This window comes from Arvicola amphibius, chromosome 6 (assembly GCF_903992535.2).
Source record: "Arvicola amphibius chromosome 6, mArvAmp1.2, whole genome shotgun sequence".
In the NCBI taxonomy this organism is placed as follows: Eukaryota; Metazoa; Chordata; class Mammalia; order Rodentia; family Cricetidae; genus Arvicola; species Arvicola amphibius.
In genome coordinates this window covers 22,663,198-22,682,110 of record NC_052052.2, presented here as the reverse complement: position 1 = coordinate 22,682,110, position 18,913 = coordinate 22,663,198, and the positions used below count along the sequence as shown (strand labels likewise).

The 18,913-nt window shown below is 39.8% G+C and overlaps 1 protein-coding gene across 2 annotated transcripts in view; it reads right to left on the bottom strand.

Moving 5' to 3' along the window:
- Khdrbs1 (KH RNA binding domain containing, signal transduction associated 1) overlaps nucleotides 1-18,913 on the bottom strand; it is a 40,574-nt gene that overhangs the window by 13,931 nt on the left and 7,730 nt on the right. For both annotated transcript variants that reach the window (XR_005285838.1, XM_038333867.2), the window contains exons 2-8: nucleotides 10,272-10,396; nucleotides 8,358-8,474; nucleotides 6,254-6,400; nucleotides 3,321-3,454; nucleotides 2,001-2,202; nucleotides 1,528-1,595; nucleotides 141-199 (exon numbers count right to left, since the gene is read on the bottom strand). Coding sequence is in view for 1 of the 2 variants with exons in the window: in XM_038333867.2 (XP_038189795.1) it covers nucleotides 141-199; nucleotides 1,528-1,595; nucleotides 2,001-2,202; nucleotides 3,321-3,454; nucleotides 6,254-6,400; nucleotides 8,358-8,474; nucleotides 10,272-10,396 (852 nt within the window). In the remaining variant the exon portion in view is untranslated. The remainder of the gene's footprint in view (nucleotides 1-140; nucleotides 200-1,527; nucleotides 1,596-2,000; nucleotides 2,203-3,320; nucleotides 3,455-6,253; nucleotides 6,401-8,357; nucleotides 8,475-10,271; nucleotides 10,397-18,913) is intronic.

The following is an 18,913-nucleotide window of genomic DNA, read 5'->3' as shown; positions in this document are numbered from 1 at the left end:
CTCTCAAAGTTCCATTTACCAATGCAGCAAGCTTCTACTGTTCCTTGGGTGTGACTGCCTGACTTCCAAGAACCCATCAGCCAGTATTTTTCTAGACACTTTCTTGTACATTTTACCCCAGCACAGAAATAAAAACATACCATAAGCTTCATAAGAATCTTGAACCTCCCCATGTCCATAGTCATAATATTCTGACTCCCTGGAAAGGGAAAAAAAAAAAAAAAAAAACCAGAACATTAAAAGCTTTGGTTTTAGCATTCTTTCAAATATTCCATATCTGGGAAGTTTATTATCTATAAAATAGGGGGAAATATATGTTCTGTCCCACCCCTAACCACCCCAATATTTACAAAACAGGCATAAACCATGTATTTACCAAAACATCTGGTTAAGTATAGCAAGAACAAAAAAAACAAATATCATACAACTTAATGTAGAAAACCAAATTCTAAATCAGATTCTTGCAATATAATGATTATAATGATTATATATGTATTCATTTAGCTCACTGGAAGAGAATTGGAAAAGGCCTGTTTTGTGTCTATTATAGATGTCTGAGACACACACAAAGCTGTGCTTTATTTTTTTTAAATATATTTATTTATTTATTTATTTATTATGTATACAATAATCTGTCTGTGTGTATGCCTGCAGGCCAGAAGAGGGCACCAGACCCCTATACAGATGGTTGTGAGCCACCAAGTGGTTGCTGGGAATTGAACTCAGGACCTTTTTTTTTTTTTTAAATTTATTTATTCATTATGTATACAGTATTCTATCTGTGTGTATGCCTGCAGGCCAGAAGTGGGCACCAGACCTCACTACAGATGGTTGTGAGCCACCATGTGGTTGCTGGGAATTGAACTCAGGACCTCTGGAAGAGCAGGCAATGCTCTTAACCACTGAGCCATCTCTCCAGCCCTGAACTCAGGACCTTTAGAAGAGCAGGCAATGCTCTTAACCTCTGAGCCATCTCTCCAGCCCCCAAAGCTGTGTTTTAAAGGAATTAAAAACAAAAACAAAACACGTAGGTTAAGTTTCTAGCTTGTTCTTAAGACTAAATGCATCTCCAATGTGGGTGGGGTGAGTTGATTTGTCTGTAATGAGACAAAGCCTCCTGTATCCCAGGCTGTTCTTGAACTTATGGTCCCATGCTGAAATCAAACTAAGGACTTCACACATGCAAGGCAGGCACAGCCTACCTACCAACTGAGCTACTTCCTCCCATAATTAAGAAATTATTATTTCTTAATGAAAGAATTATTTAATGGCATTTTCTCAATGCTTCTATAGCCATAGCTCAGGAATTTTTCATTAGCTCCAAATCCTAAACTATTATATAAAATGCAGTTATACAAATTTGCAGGCCTACCTATATGCCTTCAAGTTGTCAAAAGCAGAGGCAATACAATACCTTCAAAATGTTACGTCAGACTACTCCAGAGCTTGGTATTTGCCCAAATCTTTCGTTCTTCCAGCTCCACCCCACATCTATCTAGGACACTATATAGTATACTATCGACTCACCCTTGGCTCTGGCTGTAATAGCCTTCATATCCTTCATAACTCTGTTCTGCATATGTATCATCATATCCCTGTAACAAATAAATTATTAGGTCAGAATTCCATATAATAGAGAAGATAATTACAACCCATTGGGAGGGGGGGATCATGAGGTTCTGAATGAACAGGCCATGAAAATTTTCTCAAAAATATTAAGATCCACCGCAGAAGAGTGAAAAAAGACAAAACAAGAATCAAATATAATTTACAAACAACAATCTCTTAGTACAATTCTCTATGTCCAACCAACTTCTCCTTTACCTTATATAGAGATAGCAATAATGAAAGCAAAATAGAAGAAAAATCATCTCATAGTTCAAAATCAATGTAACAAGAATGCAGGTACTGTTTTCTATCTACACACATAGATAAGACATTCAACTTTCCCTGGCAACCTAGGTATGGAGGAAATGATACATCGTTCAAAACATTCTTACATAGTCTTCGTAAGTTTCTGGTGCAGGTGGTGGAGGTAAAGGTATTCTCTGGATGCCTGCGGTCCGAGCTCTTGGTGTTGGGGCACCTCTCACAGTGGGTGGAGGTGGCACTCCTCGAGTCACAGTGGCACCTCTGGTAATGGAGCCTCTCACTGGGGTCCCACGAACCAAAGCCCCTCGAGGTGGTCCAACACCACGACCTCTACAAAAAGAAAATTTGTATTAATTTGAGCTTTTAATAATCAAGTCATATTCATGTTCAGGGTTGTTGATGAATTCTGGAGCTAAAAAGATTTCACATACTTGCTCACTTATTTGAGATAAGGTATCCCTTCTTGCTCTGGCTAGCCTAGAACTCATACAAATCCACCTAGAGTGCTGGGATTAAAGGTATATGCCAGCTAATTTATATTTCTTAAAGGGAGGCTCTGTGGCCACACCTGATAAGCCAGAGACTGTATCTCTTGCTCTGCCCTTTCTTTTTTACTTTTCCTTTCCTCTTTTGGGGATAGGGTTTCATATAACCCAGTATTGTCTTGAACAAACTATGTAGTTGAAGATAACTTTCTTGCACTTCTAGCCTTTACTGCCCAGGTACTGGAATTACAACGGTGTTTCACCACAGCCTGTTTGTGAAGTACTAGGGATCAAACCCAGAGATTTGTGCATGCTAGGTAAGCAGTCTACCAACGAGGCATATCTCTAACCCTCAACTAGACTTTAAAGCACAGAATAATATACATGTAAGAGGAACTAAACTAGCAGATTCTCTGGGTGCAATAGTAGATCACAAGCAAGTCTGACTATTCTGAAGTCATACCAGATAGTCAGGTTTGGTGGCTTATGACTTTAGTCACAGCACTTGGGAGGCAGAAATAGGAGATCTCTCTTAAGTTTCAGACTGGCCTGGTCTACATAGCAAGTTCCAGGTCAGTGAGGGCTACACAGTGAAAAAGACAACTAGGGGCTGGTGAGATGGCTTCGTGGGTAAGCACACAGCTGATTAAGACCGACAACCTGAGTTCAATCCCTAAGACCCACATGATAGGACTCCTATTCCTTATCCTCTAACTTCCACACCTACATATGAATCCCCAAAGCTCACAAATAAAAACAAATTTTTTTAACGCTAGGACTGTCCAAAATTAGAGGCTCCAACGTTTCAGTAGCACTGTAACACTTGTCTATGGTCAAACTGCTAAGATCCAGAATTCTATACTTGATATACCATACAAACCCTGACGACTCCTGATCTAGATAGAGCTAAGAAGACTACCAGCAGTCACATTTATATTTCCTTTTCAACTATTTTTTTTTTACCTGGGAACAGGTGGAGGAGGCGGAGCAGCTCCTCGTCCTCTCACTGGTACTCCACGACCACGAGAGGGTTCAGGAACTCCATTCAAGTAGGACAATTCTAGAAACTGCTCCTGACATATATCATCCATCATATCCTGGGAATTAAAGACAGCAAAGAATGTAACATCTTCTAAAATTCACGTGGTCCACATGAGCCTTAGATCTTAAGAACACCCTTGAAGCCGGGAATAGTGGCACATACCTTTGACTCCCAGCACTCTCAGAGGCAGAGACTGTGAATCTCTGTGAGATTAAGGCCACCCTGAACCATATAGTTTTGAGTTCTGGGACAGCATGAGTTATATAGAGTCTCTGTCTCAAAATACCACCCGAAAAAGAACAGTAGTAAAAGTCTAGGTAATGTCTCAAGTCAAGTAATTAGTTCTTTAAAGTCAAATTATACTGTTACTTCTTTGAGGAAGATGTTGACAACAGACCCTTACTGACAGACAAGGCTCTTCAGAAAGTAGTTCCCTCGATCACTTCTTTTCTCTCTATATACAAAAACTTTCTCTTAAGTCAAAAAAACAACCTATAGCTTGGAATATTCTCACACATACATTCTTTGTAAACAGTTACTTTTCCTAGAATAACAGAAGCCACTACCATTAATGAGGCTCTAGGTACTGTGTGCTATACAATAAGTTTTGAATTTTATTTAACTGTCAAGATGATCCTGCCAACATCACCTCACAGTATAATTTGGAACTCTCTTACAAGACACAAAGGAGAGGGGTACAACTAGGTGGTAGAAGGTAGCCTAGAGTACACACAAAGCCCTGAGTAAAATTCCTAATGCTGGCACAAAAGGGAGGAAGGGGAAGACCTTCTTTTTCTGATGTTGCCTAACCAACCTTTTCCCCTAAAATGTTTTCCACTTAAGATTGAGATTTTCAAGAGCCATTGCATGTACATGAATGTGGAATCAGAGGTTCATTTTCTCAATTGCTTCTCCACCTTATTCAGACAAGGTCTGTCACTGAATCTGGAGCTCATTCACTCACTGGGCTAGACAAAGCTCCACAGATCTTCCTGTCTCCCCAGCAATGTGATGTATGCTCTATCATGACAAGCTCTCATGCTGGTGCTTAGGGATCCAACCTAGATTCATAAGCTTGATCACAAGTGCTTTATGAACTGATTTTATCTCCCCAGCCTCAAGAGCCATTTTTGTATCTTTAGACCCAAGTGCAATTTATTACTAATCTACTACTACTTAACATTTGGGGTAAACAAGCAGCCCATGACTTAGAAAAGTGAAATTAGCTGGGTGGTGGTGGCACACGCCTTTAATCCCAGCACTTGGGAGGCAGAAACAATCTGATTGCAATGAATTCAAGGCCAGCCTGGTCTACAAAGTGAGTTCCAGGACAGTTACACAGAAAAAAAATCTGTCTCAACAACTCTCCCACACACACCCACAAAGAAAAGGAAAAAGAAAGTAAAATTAAAAGTTATTCAAGAAAAGCCAGGCATAGTGGCACATGCCTTTAATCCCAGTATTTGGGAGGTAGAGACTAGCGTTATCTGTGAGTCTGAGACTAGCTTGGTCTACAGAGTGAGCTCCAGGACAGTCAGGGCTACAGAGAAACCCTGTGTTGGAAACCAAAACAAACAAATAAAACGAAAGTGACATAGTTAGTAGAGCAATGTCTCCTACAACTCTCTACTTTCCTCAGTCTTATACATTTTTTGCTACTTAAGACTGGACAGACTCAATGCTCAGGTATCTTCAACTGTCACATTTGTTAATTAAGATAAATTTCAGTCTACTATAAAGTATTTAGTAAATATAAATGAGTTTGTGGGGGTCGGAGAATTAGCTCAGTTGGTAGTGCTTACCTACAACATACATGAACAAGCCCTGGGTTAGATCCCTAACACATCAAATCAGGTGTGGCAATGCACACCTTTAATAGCAAATCAGACGCACGAAGATCAATGAATTCAAGGGTACCCTTGGCTACAAAGCAAATTCAAGGCCAGGCTGGGCAATAATAAAGGTTCTCATCAAAACAAATAAAAAAAAAAAACAGTGTTTTGTTTAGACTAGAGTCCTATTCTCAAGATACTTTCTTCTACAGTTGGAAAAACTCTAAAATCAGGAGGGCAGGGAATTCCCAAACATTCTAGAAGAGTTCAGATAACTGATACTTAACCTGTATTACGATCAGGTGACACTTTTAGACACTATTAGCTTGTACTATAATCAAGTGACACTATTATAAACAATTTTCTAAGTATGGTGGGTCACATCTTTAATCCCACTAATTGGGAGGCAGAGGCAGGTAGATTTCTGCAAGTTAGAGACCAGCCTGGTCTACACAGTGAGTTTCAGGTCAGGCAGGAATACATAGCGAGACCCTGTCTCAAATAAACAATTAAGAAAGAAAATTTCCATATCATCAACAGTCATGAATGTAACATGGTATCTTCTAAACTGGACTCGGGGGGGGGGGGGGGAACCCTCCACCAAAAGAACCCTTCAGTGAGCCACATTAGAACAATGGGTGCTATAAACTTCCTGTTGTCAACTCTAGATTCAAAATTCTAGCACACAAATTTGCAGATTTACCTTAAGTCATTTTCCTAATATCATGTCTCCTGGTTCCACAGTAGTACCAAAATACTAAACTGAATAAAGATCGTATTAAATCTTTGTTAAACAGATTGTAAACACCTCAAGGACCCAAAATATTGACAATAGATAACAGTACATATTAATGAAACAAGTAGGCTTTGGAAAACAGTGCCTTGAGAATGAGGTGTAAGTAGTGGGAAAACCTCAGAAAAATGAACCAAAGTACAGACCCCTAGTCAGGAAGCCTAGCTTTCTCAACAGTATGATCCTGTTTCTTCCTTGTGCAGACAATAGAGAATATGCATTTCCTTACTGGTACTAGAAATTTCTTGACTTCCTCCATGGCATGGGCCATAAGAGCATAAGCCTCACACGGGGGTCCAAAGACTTCAATGAAGACATGCAGATCCATATTTAAATGGGCATATTTGGGGTCTCCACCCTTGCGAAGCTCTTCCTCCTATGGAAAAATACAAAGTAATATCAAATCATATACAGACTAAAAGAAAACAACACCTTTAATACTAGATCAAAGGGACAGTCAGAAATAATATGTAAAAAAAACAAAAAAAAAACAAAAAACAAACCTGAAATCCTAAGAAGGAAGGTAAATCAAGTCCTGGAAACTGAAACTTACAGTACCAGCTAAAACTATACTTGGTTAGCTAGGTGGTGGCAGCACATACCTTTAATCCCAGTACTCAGGAGGCAGAGGCAGACAGATCTCTGTGAGTTCGATGCCAGTATGATCTACAGAGTTCCAGGACAGGTTCCAAAGCTACAGAGAAATCCTGTCTTGAAAACCAACCACAAACAAACAAACAAAATTATACTTGGTTAACTGTTCCTTTAAACACTGGAGCATTCAATGTAGTGAATTTGAAGGAAAAACCTATTAAAGCTTAATTTTAGAATCCACTCAGATAATAGTTGTTTGGTTGGTATTTAGTGTATATGTTTATGGCCAAGCATTAGTTTTTAAATTCATTAGAGCTCTTTATCACCATCAACCCTTCTTATGTGTTTTTAATTGCCTAGGAGTTTAAGGGAGGAACAAAGTCAGGACAGCAGAAACTCTTACAAATCTCATCAACTAAAATAACATAGTGTACTATGTATCCTAGAGAGACAGAAGGAAAAACACTACACAAAAGTTAGGCCCTTGGGCTGCAGAGATGGCTCAGTGGTTAATTCCCAGCATCCATACAGCAGCTCACAACTGTTTATAATTCCAAGATCTGACACCCTCACACAGAAATATATGCAGGCAAAACACCCATGCACATAAAATAAAAATAAATAAAACACACACACAAAAGTTAGGTCCTCAATAAATGAATTTCTAGATTTTAGCAGGTAAATCTTGTCTAAAAAGCTGACCCTAAGGGTTGGAGAGATGGCTCAGTGGTTAAGAGCACTGACTGTCCTTGCAGAGGACCTGAGTTCAATTCCCAGCAACCACAAGGTGTCTCACAACCATCTGTAATGAGGCGTGGAGCCCCTCTTCTGGCCTGGGGGCATACCTGGAGACAGAATGTTATATACATAATGAATGAATGAATGAACCAAACTGACCCTAGAAGGGAATTAAGTGTGGTAGTAAGTTTCTTCTCAGCTAAAAGTTCACTGTGTAAGGAGCTATGAAATGGAACATTTTCTTTTTGGAACATTCCTGTTTTCTAGAAATCAAATGATCTAACCACAAACTTGCCAGCACTTAACACCAGTGGTCTCATTAGTTCCTGTCCCTGGAAAATAGGGTGCACTGGTCACATTTTTTTGTGTGTTCAATCTTCAAGTTTAGTATACCCAGTTATCATTTTAAGTTTTTAGAGATAAGCTTATCAAAGCTAACAATGCTACTTAATTGTATCATGATGCAGCCTGGGAGGGAGGGTGTGTATGTGATAGCTTAGAGGTAAAGGCTGTTCTTCCAGAGGTCCTGAATTCAATTCTCAGCACCACAGAGTGGCTCATATTTGTCTATAACTCTAGTTTTTAAGGGATCTGATGCCTTCTTCTGATATGCTGATGTACATACAGACAAAATATCCATATACATAAAATAAGCACAGCTTTAAAAAAAATGAGGGCATATCTAGGCTCTTCCCAACATTACCAAATGAGTGCTTATATGCAACAAAAACTTAAAACAGCCTTATTTTGTTGCTGGAGGGCACATGATTAAAGATAATGGTGACTGTCTTTAATCCCAGCACACGGGAGGCAGAAAGAGGCAGATCTTTGAGACCAACCTAGTCTATACACATAGCAAGTTGCAGGCCAACCAAAGCTACATAGTGAGACATGGTGTCAAATCATAAACAAACTCCAAAATGTTTGCTTGCACAAAGCATCCATATCAGATACTGTGCAACTAGCCTTGGTTTTATTTTGCCTCACTACTATGAACTTACCTTAGCTTTGTCTCTCATTGAACCCTTTCCCAAGACAGAGATCTTTGCACCAGTCTCTTCTTGAAGTCTTTTGATTGTATTTCCTTGTGGTCCAAGAATCTTCCCCACAAAATTGAACTGACAGAAAATTAAAAAAAATTCTAAATATATATACCTCTCTATAAACATTTAAACATACAACATGCTATTTGATCTTCAACAAGCCTATAAAGAATTTTTTATATGTAAGAATATATAAAATCCTCATTATACTCAAGATACATTGCAACTGTATCATTAGTGATTAGCTTTAAGTTATATAACTTTAAGTTAAGTGCAGGTACTAGACCTGAATTTGGACTTCCTTATAAAGTCTGGTACTCTTTCTACAACTTACTTCAAGTCATGATATTGTAACATAAACATTTTAACAGGCATAAATTTGTTTGTTTGTTTTTGAGAGTTTCTGTGTGTAGCCTTCCTGGCTATCCTGCAACTCATTTTGTCGACTGGGCTGGCCTCATACTCAGGGATCTGCCTGCCTCCATCTCCCAAGTGTTGGGACTATAGGTGACCACCACCACTGCCCAGTAACATACAGAAATTTTTATTAGTGATCAGACTCAAGACAATGTACATAAGCAAGCAGGTATCTTGCTTCTAAGACAGAACGAAAAATGTTGTGCTCCTTGGTAGCATGTATGGTAAGCTGAATATTAACTATTTACTTAAAAAATGCAGAGGAAGGCTGGGCAGTGGTTGCACACGCCTTTAATCCCAGCACTTGCAAGGAAGAAGCAGGCAAATCTCTGAGTTTGAGAAAACTGGTCTACAGAGTGAGATATAGGATAGCCAGGACTGTTTCACAGAGAAACCCTGTCTGGGAGTGGGGAGAAAATGGGGTCTAAGGGGGCAGAGAAGTGGCTCATGATTAACATTACTTATTGCTCTTGCAGAAGATGATTCACAGTCACTTGTAGCCCCAGTTCCAGGGGAATCTGCTACCCTCTTCTGGCTTCCTTAAGCACAAGGCATGCACGTGGTACACATATAATATATATGGAGGACCTAAACATATACATAAAATAAGATAAAGAAAGATATACAGAATAAAGAAAGGTAGGGGCTGGAGAGATGGTTCAGAGGTTAAGAGCACCAGCTGCTCTTACAGAAGTCCTGAGTTCAATCCCCAGCAATCACAGGGTGGCTTACAACCATCTGTAATGAGATATGGTGTGTGTATACATAATAAATAAAAAGAAAAGAATAAAGAAAGGTAAAAAGTTCAGAGGCAAAAGTTCAGGTAAGAGAGAAATAGGATAATTTAAGTTAGAAAGCTGGCTAGAGGGGGCTGGAGAGATGGCTCAGAGGTTAAGAGCAGTGGCTGCTCTTCCAGAGGTCCTGAGTTCAATTCCCAGCAACCACATGGTGGCTCACAACCATCTGTAATGAGATCTGGTGCCCTCTTCTGGCCTGCAGGCATACATGGAGGCAGAATGTTGTATACAATAAATAAATCTTTAAAAAAAAAAAGAAAGAAGAAAAGCTGGCTAGAAAAGCTAAGCTAAGGCCAGACATTCATAAGCAGAATACGTCTCCATGCATTTATTTGGGAACTGGGTGGCTAGCCCCTAAAGAAAAACAAAAACAACTACAGCCGATCTTGTGACAAAGGGCAATGCTTTAAGTATCCAGAATTTTACTTTGGGTCTAGAACCTGAATAAACATATGAAAAGGAAACTACTTTTGATTACTAAAGTAATTGTGTTTCCTTCTTGACTGTATTTAAGCTATAGGTTACCAGAAACAGATACTTCAAGTACAAGGAAGCTTTACAGGTGGCTGGATATATGACCATGCCATGTCTTCATCACAGCCAACATCACGCCAGCCTACAATGTTAACTCATAGAGGAGAGCTGCTTTTATACTTACCTTTGGATACTGCTTGACAGGTATCAGTACCCGTTCTTTCAGTTTCATGTTCTTATGAGAAAACAAATCCAAGTAATTCTCCTCATCGTCTTTTTTTGACTCTCCCTTCTGAATCTTCTCAATTTCTGAATAAGGAAAACAGAGTTTAATTTCTGTACTTGTAAATAAAAGCACCTGGCAAGACTGTTTAAAGCAGTATTATGGAGTACTGTGTCAAAAAAAAAAAAAAAAAAAAAAACCAACAGTTCAGTTCAGAAGTGCTAATTTTAGATAGACTGGAGGAGGCATCCAAAGCTGCAAAAGGTTGACTATGAAACCCGAATCCTCTTTCCCACCATCACCCGAAGAGCCTATGTCATCCATTTACATGTTTCTTTATATAAGAGTACACGCACTGGCCAGCCATGGTGACGCACACCTTTAATCCCAGCACTTCGGAGGCAGAGGCAAGTAGATATCTGAGTTTGAGTTCAGACTGGTCTCCAGTAGAGTGAGTTCCAGGACAGGTTTCAAAGCTACACAGAGAAACCCTGTCTCAAAAAACACCCAAAACAAAAACAAAAAGAGTATATGCATTTATCTAAATTAACAGAGTGAGATGGAGAAAAGAGATATAAAAGTTAAAACAAATCAAAATCTCCAGCAACAAAAAAACACAGAGGTGACTACAGATGTCTCAGCTATTAGGGACCCACACTGATCTTCCAGAAATCTTGAGTTCAGCACCCACAGCAGAGTGATTCTCAACTGCCTTCAATGCTTCAAGGAACCAAAGAAGACTTTTGGACTGCATGAGCACTTACACAAATAAAAAACTCTAAAAATAATAGTAATTTTTTATAAAGGTGGGGCATGATGGCTGTTTCTAAGTAATCACAATAAATTAGAGATTTCTTTGTTCTTTCTCCAGTCCCACTGTTACTTGACCAGCTGAGAAGTATCCCAATAAAGAAAACAAAAATTACTATTTAAATATAATAACATACGGTTCATTACCATTCCACTATAGCAATAATATTTTTGTTTTCTAGGCCTTAAGAGTTTGAAAGACCCTGCACTTGCTCTGTCACACATTATTTGTCAATTTAGATAAGTTATTTAACTATTCTGCATATTTGTTTGCTCATTTGTAAAATAAAGGCAAAAATCAACCTACAAGGACAGAGTAACAATGAGGTGTGATGTGCCTGCCCATGGTCCCAACACTCAGGAGCCAAACAGGAAGATCACCAGTTTGAGGACAGCCTAGGATAAATGAGGTCTTTCCTAAAATAAAACAACAAAAGAAGCTGGATAGTGGTGGTACACACCTTTAATTCCAGCACTTGGGAGGCAGAGGCAGGTAGATCTCTTGTTAGTTCGAGGCCAGTCTAGTCTACAAGAGCTAGTTCCAGGACAGGTAGGGCTGTTACACAGAGAAACCTTGTCTTGAAAGATAAAAACAAAACCCCCCCCCCAAAAAAGAAAGAAAGAAAGAACGAAAGAAAGAAAGAAAGAAAGAAAGAAAGAAAGAAAGAAAGAAAGAAAGGGAAAAAAAAAAAGAAAAATCCAATCAACTAATAGACATGTACTCAAGATCAAAGTTTATTTCTTAGTATGTGGATAATACAGTTTCTAGGCCAAACTTAATAACCAAAAGAAAAAAATACAAAAAAGTAATTTAAGAACAACAGGGAGGGCTGGAGTTATGGCTCTGAAGTTAAGAGCACTTGTTGCTCTTTATAGATAGGACACAACAGGTTCCTTCCCTAGATCCCATATGACAGATGACAACCATCAGTAACTTCGGTTTGAGGTGATCCAATGCCTTCTTCTGGCCTCCTTGGCTAAATACGCACGTGCAAGAAAAGCACTCATATACATAAATTTAAAAGAAAAATTCTCAAGTGAAGTATGACTGAAGCAAAAATGTTATACACAGGATATATGACAAGAAGTTTATAGAGATAAACATACTCCCCTAAAACCATCATAACCACCAAGATCACAGACATAAGCAGAACGAAGGTACTTTGAATTTGCAGTTTCATCAAGATGGGAACTCTTGATTCTCTTGCTTACATCTCCCCTAAGTACAAGGCTCCTCTACATTTCTTAACTACTGAGATGTAGTTAGGCCCTTCAGTTGCAGCTTATGCCACTTTGCAGAAACCTTACTTAACCAGTACAAGACTCAAAAGCTGAACTGCAAAACTGACTGATGAAAGTTTGTTTACATGCAATGTAACATACTCTATAAATTTAGGATCTCTCTACAACAAAAACTAGTATTTTGAACTAGTTACTGGATCTTAGAATCCTTTTCCTATTTGTCCATAATTTAAAAAAGAATATAAAGCATTTCAGAGAATTCAGAATAATGATAAAAATAAATAAAATGAAACTTGAGGTTGAAGTAGCGCTGGGGAGATGTCTTAGTCATCTGTGCTTGCTGCACAAAGATGATGATATGAATTCAATCACATACATACACACACGCGCACAGAACTGATTAAGGTGGCATGTGTCTGTAATCCCAGCTCTGAAGATGTGGGCTTGCTGGCTAGCTGGCTAGGAGTCTAAATCAGTGGGGTCCAGATTCAGTGAGAAACTATTTTAAGAAATAAGGTAGCAGCTGGGCGGTGGTGGCACACGCCTTTAATCCCAGCACTCAGGAGGCAGAGGCAGGCGGATCTCTGTGAGTTCAAGACTAGCCTGGTCTACAAGAGCTAGTAGTTCCAGGACAGGCTCCAAAGCTACAGAGAAACCGTCTAGGAAAAAAAAAAAAAAACAAAAAACAAAAGAAATAAGCTAGCAAGTAAAATAAGTAACAAGATAAAGAAGTACTGAGGAAGACACCAGACTTTGACCTGGTTCCACACATACATGCAAAGGAGTCAGAGTAGCCTACAAAGCGAAAGTAGTAAGCTGAGCCTTCAACTAGGGTCAGCAACCATATTTACAAGTAGAAGAACTGAACATTTATTCAATACCATAATAAATATCACTTCATTTTCCCTCAAAAACAAGAGAGTTGCTGGTATATAGCCCCATTTTGTAACTGAATTATTGAAAACTGTACGTTAATTACTTCTAGGTCACAAAGCTGCTCAAGTATCAGCAAACAAACTCAAACCTAGGTGTGGAGTTAAAGATACAGCTCACAAGTTAAGAGTGCTCATATATGACACTGGTTCAGTTCCTAATACCCACATGACAGCTCACAATCATCTGGTTCCAGAGGACCCAAATACTCCCTTTTGGTCTCCATGAGCACCAGGCAAATACATGGTGCACAGACATGCATGCAGGCAAACCACTCATACACATAAAATAAAAATAAACAAATCTTCAAAAACAAAACAAAAATACTAGGCATTTTCTAACTTCAAATCTCACATCCCACAGCCGGGCAGTGAGTGGTAGCACATGTCTTTAATCCCAGCACTGGTGGAGGCAGAGACACATGATCTCTGTGAGTTCAAGGCCAATATGGTCTACAGAGTTAGTACTAGGACAGCCAAGGCTTCACAAAGAAACCATCTCAAAAAACAAAACAAACAAACAAAAAAATCCCTCATATCCCTCGTGTTCTTGTTTTTTCGAGACAGGGTTTCTCTGCTTTTGAGCCTGTCCTGGAAATAGTTCTTGTGGACCAGGCTGGTCTTGAGTTCACAGAGATCTGCTGCTTCTGCCTCACGAGTGTTGAGATTAAAAGCATGCGCCACCACCTCCCAGTTCCCTCCTGTGTTCTTAGTGAAAGACAAAGGACACTTTAAGCAATTAAATTATAAAAATTTTACAAATTACAATTTATGCCTGGTGTGGTGGCATAAACCCTTAATCCCAGCACTTTGAAGGCAGAGGCAGGCGGTCTATATAGCAGGTTCCAGGCAAGCTATGCATACAGTGAGACCCTATTTTTTGCTTCCTCAAAAGAAAAGAATTTGAAAAGGAAGCTTCTCATGGCTTACCCAAAACCAAATGTGGTAGAACATGTCTATGATCCCAGCACTCAAGAGAACTGTGAGTTCAAAGCCAGCGTAAGGTATACATCAAGAACTTGTCTTTTGGGGCTGGAGGCTCACAACCATCTGTAATGGGGTCTGGTGCCCTCTTCTGGCCTACAGGTATACAGACAGACAGAATATCATATACATAATAAATAAATAAATAAAATAATTAAAAAAGAACTTGTCTTTTAAGTGTGTGTGTGAGAGAGAGAGAAAGAGAGAGAGAGAGAGAGAGAGAGAACAACTAAAAAGATGTCTTAACCTCAGGCAAAAGCACTTTCTAGACAACACTTCTAAAACAGATTCTCTCAAATGATATTTGCCTGGGCCACTGGAGACCTTGGATGTCCCAAGAGCCAAAGAAAGAAAAGCTAAAGGATAAACAACACAGAGATGTGACCCATACGTCCATTGGCTTGGCAATTATAATTTATCTTTTTTTTTTTTTTTTTTAAGTTTTTCCACCCGGGCAGTGGTAATGCATGCCTTTAATCCCAGCACTAGGGAGGCAGAGGCAGTCGGATTTCCGTGAGTTCAAGGCCAGCCTGGTCTATAAGAGCTAGTTCCAGGACAAGCTCCAAAACTACAGAGAAACCCTGCATCAAAAAAAAGTTTTTCCAGACAGGGATTCACTGTGTTGCCCTAGCTGTCCTGAAACTCAGTTTGTAGAATAGGCTGGCCTCGAACTCACAAAAACTTGCCTGCCTCTGCCTCCCAAGTGCTGGGATTAAGGGCATGAGCCACCATAGCCTGGCTAATTTATTTTATCTTATCCAGTGTCTTTGATGTGTCAGGAGTTTTGGATTACTCATTATAAGCAACATTATCCTCATTTAATGGACAAGAAACCTGAATTCAGAAGTGTTAGGAAATTTGCCACCAAATTTGCTATCAAACTAGTAAACAGCACACTTGTACCAAGTCACTGCTTTTGCCATAGTAGATTGAATTAAACATATGGCTTTTTCAAAAAACTTTCACAAATTTTTCTCCCTTTTGTCCCTCTGTAAGCTTCCAAAAATAAGGATTCTTCAATGCATCTCAGACCGAGGAAGAGGGCCGTTTGCCTGTCTAAAGGAGCTTTCATCTAGGCAAACACTCCTAGCTACCTCAACCTCCAGAGGACAAGGATTCTAGATGTGTACTATCATGCGTAACTAGCTAAAACATATATTGAGGGATAGACAAAACTGAATTGAATCCTGGCACTGCAGCGTCTATAAAGTGTGGTCTTACTTTAAAACAGAATAAGTTGAGTGTATGCTATGTTAACCCATGCCTATAACCCAGGCCCTTGGGAAGAAGCAGAAGGCCAGCCTGGGTTATAAGACCCTGCCTCAAACTATACCTCCCAAAAATGAAGAGGACAAAACAAAAACCAAACAAACAAACAAAACCACCACACACACAAAAAGGTTAGTATTAGATAAGCCTGGGGGAAAATGGATTGGACTGAGTGGTTCAGGCCTGCAATCTCAGCTAACAGAAGGCTGGAGCAAGTAAGATTTCAAGGTCAAGCCCAGAAAATTTAGTGAGATCTGGTCTCAAGTTAAAAAGTAAAAAGAGCCAGGCAGTGCTAGTACACACTTATGATAGATCTCTGAGTTTGAGGCCAGCTTAGTAACCAGAGCAAGTTCCAGGATAGCCAGGGAAGGCCACACAGCCCTGCCTTAAAGAACCAAAAGGGCGGTGGTGGTGCACGCCTTTAATCCCAGCACTCGGGAGGCAGAGGCCAGCGGATCTCTGAGTTTGAGGCCAGCCTGGTCTACAAGAGCTAGTTCCAGGACAGGCTCTAGAAGGCTCTAGAAACTACAGGGAAACCCTGTCTCGGAAAAAAAAAAAAAAAAAAGAACCAAAAGGTAAAAAGAAAGCAGAGATTATTAGCATGCTGTACTGCAAAGGATTGGGTTCAAACCTCAGGACCATAACAAATTTTATAAACAACTGCCTTGAGTAAAAACAGACTACTAGGTACATTATATTAATTTTTTTTTTTTTTTGTTTTTTGTTTTTCGAGACAGGGTTTCTCTGTGGCTTTGGAGCCCTTCCTGGAACTAGCTCTTTTGTAGACCAGGCTGGTCTCGAACTCACAGAGATCCGCCTGCCTCTGCCTCCCGAGTGCTGGGATTAAAGGCGTGTGCGCCACCACCGCCCGGTTTATATTAATTTCTTAACATCTGATAAGAGCTGCATATGGAGCAAGACAACAGTCAAGATTTTTCTTTTTCATTAAGGTGTCAAGACTGATTTAACAAATTTGCTCCAAAGAATGAAATTCTGTCATCCTCTTAAGACTCTGAGTGCTACAACCTTCTGTTAACAGTTTCTGGAATTCTACAATCATCAAAACTAAATGTCTGCAATTCCAAGTACAATGCCAGGCTGATACACACATGTAAACATGGGAAGAAACCTCCCTCATTCATGTTACTTCTAGTCTTACAACTTTTTCCATTAGCACCATCTTTTTTTGGAACCATAAACCCCAATATCTTTGTGTATTTACCAAACTGTTTCAAGCAAACACCTAGCATATTAGGTTCCTAATCTCTCGGGGGGGGGGGGGGGGGGGGAGGTGTTTAGACAGGATTTTCTCTGTAGCTTTGGCACCTGTCCTGGAACTCGCTCTGTAGACCAGGCTAACCTTGAAGGATCAGAGATCCTCTTGTCTCTGTCTCCTGAGTGCTGGGATTAAAGGCATGCACCACCACTACCTGGCTCCTAATCTTTTTTTAGCAGGGTGGTCATGGGCCTCCAAGAATTTGAAGAAAGCTGTTAACTGGCTCTTCTGCCCCACAAATATACAAAGTAACAATATGCTACATACAATATTGGCTAAGAATGGAGAAAATGCCTTGGTCTACAAAGTTGTGTGCTAGGACAGCCACGGCTACTACACAGAGAAACCCTGCCTAGAACCTCTCCACAAAAAAGAATAGAGAAAATGTGGATATTGGCTCCCCTCAAAGCCTGAGTTTGGAATCCTTGTATAGGAGCTCAGTTCTTGTAGGTAAAACCCAATTATAGTATATTTATCATGGCTTCCCAAATTCTTTCCTTAGGGAAAGACTTTAAAGATTTCTCTCTCTCTTTTCTTGTTTCTGGCTTTCAAGACAAGGTTTCTCTGTGTTTCCCTGGTTGTCCTGGAACTCACTCTGTAGACCAAGCTGGCCTCAAGCTGAGATCCACCAGCTTCCACCTCCCAAGTGCCGGGAGGTTAAAGGTGTGTGCCACCACAGCCTGTCTTGGGGATTTTTCTTTTTAAATTAAAAATTTTTGAAGAAAAAAAATCTATTTATATGCACTTTTCCCCCAATAACATTTCATTTTATGTGAATGAGTGTTTTGCCTGAATACATGTTTATGCACCACTAATATGCCTGGTAGTGTAGGCCAGATGCCCTGGAAGTGGAGTTACATACAGCTATGAGTCACTATGTGGCTGCTTACAAAAATGAACTCAGGACCTCAGGAAGAGTAACCAGTGCTCAACTGCTCAGCTACCTCTCCAGCCACATTTGCCTCCTGTGTGTATGTAAAGCACATATATGCCTGGTATTCAGAGACCAGACGAGGACATGAATCAGATCCTCTAGAACTAGAATTACAGGCAGTTACATGCTGAAACGTGGGTGCTACAAAACTAAACCAAGGTCATATATAAAAGCAGGAAGTGCTCTTAAACGCCAAGCCATCCTCCCATGCCCACGCTACCTTATTTATAGGCTCCGTCACCACTTTCTCCCCAAAACATCAGTAACCAATCTGTTTACCACCCTTACTGTTTTCAAGAATGCTAGACTCAGGTGTGGTAGTACTCAAGAGACTGAATGCATTAAATTTACAAGTTCAAGGCCAACCCAAACTAAATAGCAATATCTTGTCTCAAGGAAAAATGTTGCATTAGCAGGGTATGATGATAACACACATGCCTTTAATCCCAGCACTCAGAGGCAGAGGTAAGGGGATCTCTAGGAGACCAAACTGGTTTACAGTTAGCTCTAGGCTAGCCAGGTCTCTACTGTGAGACCCAATCACAAAGAAATTACAAGGGCTTTACATATGCTAGGCATTTTACCACTAAACTATACACAGCTTTTTTTTTTTTGACAATTAGGATTTTTTTTAAAATTTTATGTACATTGGTGTGAAGGTGTCAGATCCCTTGGCACTGGATTTTCAGACAGTTACGAGCTGAAAGTGTGGTGCTGGGAATTGAACACAGGTCCTCTGGAAGAGCAGTCAGTGCTCTTAACCACTGAGACATTTCTCCAGCTTTTTTACATTTTCATTTAGCAATGAGTTCTCACTAAATTTCCCAGGCTGGCCCTCAACTCTAGCATGCCTTGAACTCAAGATTTGCTTTGGCCTCCTGAGCAGCTGGGATTAAGAAGCCTGTACCAACAGGTCCAGTTTGTTGCTAAGCTTCAAGGAATTTGAGTGTTCTGATTTTCAAATGAAATCTCAAACTGTGATCCGGAGTTATGCCAATTACCAGCAGTATTGTACAAATTACTTCTAACTCAAGGTCTCAGGACATTTCTTGGTCTTAAACTTGTCCATGTATCACATCTTCAACGTCTTCCTGTCTCTAAAGACTTTTAACTGTTTACCTTCATTTACTCTTTTAGCTGCTTTATATTCTAATCA